This window comes from Chanos chanos, chromosome 14, assembly GCF_902362185.1.
Source record: "Chanos chanos chromosome 14, fChaCha1.1, whole genome shotgun sequence".
Classification (NCBI taxonomy): domain Eukaryota; kingdom Metazoa; phylum Chordata; class Actinopteri; order Gonorynchiformes; family Chanidae; genus Chanos; species Chanos chanos.
Genome location: NC_044508.1, coordinates 12,591,548 through 12,600,431, shown reverse-complemented (window position 1 = coordinate 12,600,431; position 8,884 = coordinate 12,591,548). Strand labels below are relative to the sequence as shown.

The 8,884-nt window shown below is 42.3% G+C and overlaps 1 protein-coding gene across 1 annotated transcript; it reads left to right on the top strand.

Moving 5' to 3' along the window:
- The first annotated feature begins 1,114 nt into the window (after positions 1 to 1,114).
- znf644b (zinc finger protein 644b) lies at positions 1,115 to 8,453 on the top strand. Its single transcript, XM_030791074.1, has 6 exons — positions 1,115 to 2,638; positions 2,696 to 3,926; positions 4,025 to 4,558; positions 7,595 to 7,720; positions 7,815 to 7,920; positions 8,243 to 8,453. The coding sequence occupies exons 1-6, from the start codon at positions 1,115 to 1,117 to the stop codon at positions 8,451 to 8,453; spliced, it is 3,732 nt and encodes a 1,243-aa protein (XP_030646934.1).
- The last annotated feature ends 431 nt before the right edge of the window (positions 8,454 to 8,884 follow it).

The window sequence follows — 8,884 nt, the reverse complement described above, 5'->3', positions numbered from 1 at the left end:
TCCGCAGAGCATCTTCCACTGTGGCCTAGCAGAGCGACAGTAAGCGTGGACTTTGACAGCGCTTATAGCTTTTAAATAAATAAAAAACAAGCAGTCGCCCCTCCTTTACACAAATTGGATAATCTAGGCCCGTTGGGAACCATCAAATATAATTAGATGGTGCGGTGTCGTTTATTTGGAGGTGAAAGCATGCGACTGGCCACATTCAACACTTGAAAATGTCTGTTTTTTCATCAATCTGTCCAGTGCTCCCCAGTGTGTGTATGTGTGTGTGTGTGTGTGTGTGTGTGTTTCTGTGTGTGTATCTGTGTGTGTGTGTCTACAAGGTAGTGTGCGCGTGCCAATTTGTCAGGATTGAGGCAACAACAGTGTCGTGCTGGGACCTGATTTGGCACTGCCTTGGAGTGATAAGACAGAATATGATCTCATTGGAGGTGTACTTTGTTCCCATGGAAATTGGTCAATTTTAGCAGGCGGCTGAGAACTCTAGGGGGAGAAACAGGAAGGTTCCATCCCAGAGGTATGTTCACATAATTAAGCGTCCTCACCAGGCAGTCAAGGGCTAACAGCAGGGTATGTTGTGAATAGAAGTGGTGGCAGAGGGTGTTGTTAACCACAACGCATTGCAGAATAATGATTCCCTCGTTTAGGCTAACAGTGGGAAATTAACACTGATCTGGGTTTATCCACGGCTGATTCTCTGTGTGAGTGCACTTTTTTAGGCATCTAAATTAACAATTTATTATTCGGCTTAATGTATGAACCATTTGTACTTTCTTGTATCCTTTGTTTTTTTTGTTCTATTTGTTGTGTTGTATCTCTCTTTTCAAATTCATCTAATGTCACTGGGACCTGTGTAATTACACAATAAACAACGTAAGTACTGTGACAGTCCGTTATTCGGTACTGTGTGTTCTGAGTATACCTAACAGTGTAATAGTGTGACTGACACAATGTCTTTCAATATAGTTATTAATCAAAAACACACTGAGTGTGAGAGGCTCTCAACAGATGTTGAACTGAATAGAAATTTTCTCTTATATGGTGATTTGTCTTTGATTCTGTATGGTTCTGATGGTGGTCATTGCTGTTTCCTGCAGAGTGTGACTCCAGGATGGCAGACGTTAGAGAGACGGCAGAGGAAAGGAAAGATTCGGACTCTCAGACTGACACAGAACCAGTTCCGGAGCTTCCATGCCCTCACAAATCCTCTAAAGATGACGACGCTTCTGTTCTGCCAGAGTGTTTGTCCTCAGACACTCATGAAAGCCCTTTAAATGGAGCCCACCCGAATGCATTTGTCCATGACAGTATTCCTGATGCTCCCAGCATGTGTGAGTCTGCGCCTCCAGGAACACTTGTTAATGGACCTGCTTCACACCACAGCTCAGAGGAGCTCGACATATCCAACAAAGATGGCAGTGTCCCAAACGAACCCCCAAGGCCGGTGAAGGAGGACACAGGCCCGGATGTGCCACAGCCCTCCGGTGAGCTTCAATCAGACTCTAAGAAAAAAGCAGAGCGGCCCATTCAGAACATAACACCCTTGGGTAAACCTTCTGAATCTGATGACAGCGAGTCAGAACTGCCCCATGGCATTCTACCTGAGGATAAGCTTGAGAACATGCCAATCAGCCAACTTTGGATGAGGAAGGGGAAAAAGAGTCGATCCATTTGGGACTTTGACTCCGGGAGTGAGTCCTCAGAAAGTTCTTCTGAAGGCCTTGATGACCTGAACTGGGTCAAGCGAGAGGAGTTTATGACATTCTTAATGAATGGCAGAGTAGAGGGTGGAAGCGTACAGAAGAAAATGGTGGATGAGCTTCCAACTGCTAGTCATAGAAAGAGAAGGAGAAAAACGCATATAGCCAGAAGAATGGGCACACCAGAAAAACTTTACAACAATCTCAGCCATGGTGCCCTAACTGAAGACAGTTCCGATTTCGATTTGTTCGTTAACAAAGAACTTGGCTTCGGGAAAAAGCCTGGTTTGACAGCTTGCGCAGATTCATGCCTTGAAAATTTCAGCAATGAAACAGCCGTCATCAAAGAGCTCGATTTCAGAGAACAAGAGGAAAAACAGAATGACAGAGGGAGCGACATCGGAGAAAGAAACACCTACGCAGGTGGCAAACCTGAGCTGATTAAGACAAAATCAACATCGTGCTCCAAGCAGGAGCCCTCATTCTTTCCATGCACTAAGTGTAATGTTAAGTTCAATGAGAAGAGGCATTTGCATAGGCATATGATGTATCATTTAGATGGGAATAATCAGGCAAGGCTTGAGAACACCCCGCGGCCATTCATCTGTAGGGAGTGCGGGCGCTCGTTCCGCGATCGCAGCTCTCTGCAGAAGCACATGGTAATACACCAAGCAAGGAGAGAAAGATTGATTGAAGAGATTAGGGGTTTAAACAAGCTCCGGGATGAGGGCAGAGGAGCCAGATTACAGTGTCCACAGTGCAGCTTTGGCACAAACTGTCCCAAAACGTTCATTCGGCACGCCAAGATGCATGAGAAGGACAAACGCTACTACTGCTGTGAGAACTGTGACCACGTGGCTGTGACCAAACTGGAGCTGGAGGCTCACCAGCGAGTGGCTCACTTTCATCACAGTCAACCCAGACCTCCAAAGACTGTGCAGAATAATGACGCAAATCACATGCCACCAAATGGACGTTTTCTCAGGTCCAAGTCATATTCCTGTACAATGTGCAATTTCAGCACTCAAAACAGAAATGTTCTCAAAAAGCACATTGAGCTCATTCACCAACAATCATATGACGACGATTGTGAATTTGAGCCACAGAATCAGGAATCTGAGCCCTATATGTTTGAACAAGACTCTTCAGTGCACCAGACCAAAAATGCTGAATCACCTCCTCTTCCACTTCAGCCAGAACTCCGTGCAGAGATGCATACTCTCAGGAAAGATGCTGATTCATCCTTTTGTGCCAATGGAATTGCGGACCATTTTGAGAGAAATAGAGTCACTCAAAAAGCCTGTGAAGGTTTCAGCTCTTCTCTGATCAAATGGAGCTTTAGCAGCTCAGCAAAGACAAGAAGTAAGTCTTTCCAGAGATCTGACAAGTCAAGCAAATTATCTCTTCAGCATACAGAAAAAATAGACGTGACTACAGGTCTACCCTATTTTGAAGAGGACAATGGAAACTCATCCTTAGAGAAGAAGACAAAATATGTCTCAAGCTCTCACGTTTATCCTCCAACCAGAACTGATATTTTTGGCAAAGGAACTTCTCCAAGATACGTGGCCAATCACTTTCATAGATCTCCATCGAAGAGAAAAATGTCAATTCCCTATCGCAATACGTCAGAAAATGTACCTTACAGACTTCTACCAAAATGCAAGCCAGTGTCTTCAGATTTCACCTCATCCAGTCACAGAGAAGTAGACCATAATGAGGACATCTACGATTTCAGAGAATGTTCCAGTGAAACTACTTTAAAGTTTCAGGACAGCAGAAAAAATGAACAGAGCTCTTACACCCCCAGTTCTGTCATTCATAGACAGGGGATTGCATCAACAGGGCACACTTACCCCTCCAGCCAATACTCTGACAAACTGGAAGAAGACAGCAATGAAATTCAGACATTGATTGTGAAGGAAGAATGCATCGAGAGGGAGGTGAGCGAGAGCACTCCAGATTCGTGGGTTCATCAAAAAGATCCCTACGTAGACTTTGATATTCACCCCGTTTTTGAGATTGAGAGGAAGGCTTGCCCTTATTGTCCTGCCATGTTTGAGTCAGGAGTGGGGTTGTCCAATCACGTGCGAGGTCACCTACACAGGTTGGGGCTTAGCTACGATGCCCGTCATGTGGTGTCACCTGAGCAGGTGGCCTCTCAGGACCGTCACCCACGTATCCGCCGAAAATTGTCCTCAACCTTCCGGAGAACGAAGAAAAGTGAGTTAATTAATAGTTTTTTGTTCTTTCTATTCATTTGATTTATTTACTTGTTTATTCGTTCTTGATGCCTAACATGCCTGTCTTCAATCTGACAGCCGAGAAATCAGAAGCACAGACAGAGCACACCTGTCCATTATGCTGGGGCTGGTTTGACACTAAAACTGGCTTGTCAAACCACGTGCGGGGTCACCTGAAACGGATTGGTCGTCCCATCTTGAGTACCAGCAAGTCACCGTTGTGCATCTTGAACGAGCTGCTCCATGACGAGAACGAACGGCAGAACATTCTGCGGGAACTGAGAGGAAAACAGCATCTTTCACGGCCCTTCGTGTCCCAGAAGTTTGCAGGAAGTGACGGTCTCTTCCTCACACCCATAGGTGTTCCAGTGAAGATCCAACATGCGACTGCTGTGCCTGGCACTGGCAGTCGGGGTGATGCAGAGAGGAAGAAGAGGTTGGAGGAAGAGGTGAAGGACAGTTGTGAGCCACCATCAAGCACTTTAGTGGAGCTGTTAAAGAGGAGGAAGTTGGATGGAGAAATGGAGCTTAGAGATGAAACTCTTGCTGACAGAAAACAAAACATTGGGACTGGCACGCAGGGTTTACGGCCAGATCCCAACTGGAGTCAAGGTCGGTATCCTCAAAACTCTTAAACATCCATAAAGGACACTTTTTTTCCATAGGTTACAGTTCATGTTGGATCCTGTCTCACCTGACCATGCATTTTTCACTCTTGCTCTGCCCTATAACACCAATTGAATTGATTAAAAGATTGACTTGTTGGGTATAATCCTGCTGACATAAGTTGGAAAAAATGTGAACCTGTGAATAATGAATGAATGACTTAGTGAATTTGAATAACATTATCAGCAATTTTATAATCCCATTCTACTGGTAAATCAGGAAAGGCATGGGTAGTAATATAGTAATAAAAGGAATCTCCTAGTTCTTAGTGATAAAACAGACATTGTGATGCCTTTTTAATTCCTGAAGTCATAAGCAGCCTTGTCCTTATTTGATACTACAAAGAGGATTAGAGTAAAAAAAAAATATTCATTGCTTAATTGTTGGTATCTTATTGCTATGTAGCATCAACAACTGTCACGGGCCATTGCCACCAATCATTACTCATTTTCACTGCTGTTCTTAGTCTTTAGCTGAAGTGTAATAACTAAAACAAATAAACAAACTGTTGGGACTGAACACAGTTTTGCATGAAGGAGTGAGGCATAGTCAGACAGCCTCTCGTAGAGCCGAGCTAGACTACAACACGGGTGTTGTTCCACAGATGTTTGTGTGTGTATATTCCACCTCCACAGCGTTCATTATTTACAGACGCCCGTGTTAAACCACGGTTTCAATCATAGGCAGCCTGATTAAATATGTATGCCAGACGCCTCGTAGTTAAAGCTCTGTTGCTCTTTCGGCAGCATTGAAGTCTCGTGATGCTCGGTTCACGCGGAATCCACTGAATGAGAGTGGGGGGTGGGGGGGGGGGGGGGGGGGGGGGGGTGGGGGCTTGCCATCAGTTGAATTATTGTAAAGCATGTGTGTGCAGAAAAAAAAAGAATGAGTGTCACCAAAGTGGCTTTGAAATTCAAATTAAAAAGCCATGGCATTCTTTGATGTGGCATTGGATACACATCAGCCCGCTTTATACGATGTTGTTTCATGTCTTTCCAAATAAGGGTTTCAGTTCTGTATGCAGAAACGCGTTAATTAAGATTTAAAAGCTGATGTTTTTTTTTTTTTCCTCCAGTTCATCCATTTCAATTCTAGGTACTTCATTGATTTGATTGTTCTACCACCTCCATTTAATCAAGTTTGCTTTTTTAAGTCTAATACAAACCAAATGACTGGAGGTTGGGCATTCGCAGTGTTGGCAAGAAATTCAAACAGACTTGTTAGATGAGTCAGGAGCTGAATTATTAAATGTATGAATGCCTATTGTTAAATATGAAGGTTCTTTAAAGTGTTTAAAGGCTCTTTAAAAAATGTCGAAATTTCAAAAATCTCAGAATTTGCTTTTTACTCACTTACTATGCAATGAGAAACAATGTATTCATGTGCAGAGATACTGAAGTAATATGCTGACAGTTCTTATCATCTTTTCCATGTGTATATCTGTTAAACCATTCAAAGACATTTTGAATAACCTTCACTTTCATTTCATTGAAAAAAAGGAGCCAAAGCAGCAGCTACTTTTTCTGTTAAGTGTAAAGTCACCTGGAGGCAATCAGTCTGCAGTATTCACACAACTAGCTGGCTTTGACTTGTGTGTGTGTATGTATGTATGTATGTGTTTGTTCATTTTTTATTTTTATTTATTTATTTATTTACTTGCTTACTTACTTTACCTAACACAATGAGTCCCTACCTAAATTCCAATCTAAAAACTGGCTTTTGCTCTGTCCCCACAGTTCAATTAAAATGGGCCGCTTGACTTGAAATTGGCTTGAAAACTCTGGTACAATAATAATTAAATTATTGTATCGCAATTACAGTACCTATCAGATGTATTACACACGGACTTTGCAAGAAATGAGTTTACCTTTTTACTTTGAGTTTGCTCACTTGGATAAAGCACCGCTACATCTTGAGGTTGCACAAAAGCATTAATCCATCAAGGGGATATACTTCAACCAAGGACGGGCTAATAAAGATCGGGTCAGTCAGTAATGTCATTTAAAATTCAGTCTTGAGGAGAACAGATTTTTCATAAGTTATTTTAGAGTCTTCCTTGAGGTGAAAACAGAGCCCCAAGAGTCATTAGGTTGTGATAAACATTGCCTTCAGCAACACCTCTGCAATGCCTAAGTGCAAAACTGATCTTTAGATATGAAAACAGATGGAGAAAAAGGTGATGACACCCAGGGATTCACAGTTTTACTTCCTCGTTTTTGTATGCTCCATTCTTTCATTTTTGCAAGCACTTAGTTCTCTATCAGACTGCCAAGAATCTCTCGGTTTCTACAATCGTATCAAAGACCAGATATTTATAATTTAAAACACCGGCGGCTCAGTTGGCTGGTCAGTGGACTGCAGGTTGGATTATCTCACGTGACCAGAGGTTGAGGCTGAAAAAAAGCTTGGAAACTTTAACGTCAAGGAACTCATAACAATGGCCGTGTTTTGAGTCTAAAGAAATGTTGTTCCAGTCGTACCCCATAAAAACCACCTTTTTTTATCCTCATATTCACTATCTCTCATACAACAAGATTCAAATGACTTATTAGTGAGCAAAAATGAAGTATTCAAAAGGCATCCTTGTAAAGTATTCAGTGAGTGGGTTTAAAAACATGAAGCATCTTCATGTAGCTGCTAATGCAACTCCCCACGGAGACATACTGACCTGTTGAGACAACCTCTATTCGGTGATTCATAATGGCCATTTTCAATCAATTTTTAAACACACCCGTGGACCTTCATAAAAGGTAGTCCTATCTCCCACATAGATCTGCCAATGTCGGAGTGCCAATGATGTGATGTTGATGATGTGAAAAACAATCTGTGTCTCACCTGAGAAATGTCTGAAAAATACAAACATTTTCAGAGTTTCTTTGCGGGCAGACTCTGTGTGGTTACGTGCTGTATTCGTTTACTGAAATTTGAATATTAAATCTACAGAATTTGTAAATAATCATCTTAATGAATTCTTCTTTTCAGAGAGGAGTGAAATTAATAAAAAGGTCTGCATCCATTGCAACGCAACTTTCCATAGTGCAGTCAGCCTGTCCAATCACCTTCGAGCGTACACGCGCAGACAGAGGATTGCCATGTTGGAAGGAACTAGTACGCTTTTTTTTTTTTTTAAATTTGTTGATGAATTTGGCCTTGCCATGCATCCTTTCAACAATCACTCAGTGTATGCTCTGTGCTTTTCCAGCTTATGACTGTAAACAGAGGAAGCCTAGATCAAGAACTGGGCCAAAAAAGAAGATATTCCACACACCACTCTCAGCATCTGAGGAGATCTACAGACTGACCTGCAGGTACTGCTCACATCCAACTCTTTAGTCCTTAGACTATCGAATCATCTCAAACTTTTCCCTCTAAGCACTTGACAGAAGTTACCACTACACAGTCATAGCTCATGTTGGTCTTCTAGTTTTAGAAACCTGGTGAGAGCGTTAAGGCTAGAGGGATGGTTTACCACATATCTAGACGATTTTACTTTTTTTATCCTTTTTTTTCCACGTTGGTAAACATCTAACAAAGGAAATGAGGAGACAAAATGATTAGTTCAGTGATACCACCTCACCTCATCTCTCTCTCTCTCTTTCTCTTTCTCTTTCTCTTTCTCTTTCTCTTCAGGTTCTGTGATTTAGTCTTTCAGGGTCCACTCTCTGTCCAGGAGGACTGGGTCAAACACTTGCAGAGACACCTTATGCACACTAGTGTCCCACAGAGTGGGGCTGCCATGGTGGAGGTGACAGCCGTATGTACTGAGCTTTCTCCCCCTCCACCTGAACGACTGCTCCTGCAGAGACACACTCCTCCTCAGCTGCCTCAGGGGGTCACTTAAGCCAGGCTAACACACCTGCCCGACTCACCTTACATCCCCCGTGCACATGTATATAGGTATAAATACATAGAGCAATGAAATGTACTGTGTAAATCTATATATAAAAATATAAATCTATAGAGAGATAAGATTTCCATATATTTAACTTCGCTGTATCCCCTTTCTTTATATATCAAATGCATCTTCTATCTACACACAAACTGTCATTTTTTCCACCCCAAAGTAATTTTCATCAATGTATCACCCCCCCCCCCCATTATTCATAAAGCACTGGGATTTCTTTCTTTTTTTTTTTTTTAACAGGACCACAGATGATTTCAATCCACACAGTTGTTCTAGAATTAAAGTCTGGCACATTCTAGAAGCTGTATCTTGATGTGGGATTTGTGCCAGGGGTCATGCACTGAGCCTAATTCAATCAAACTGTTATT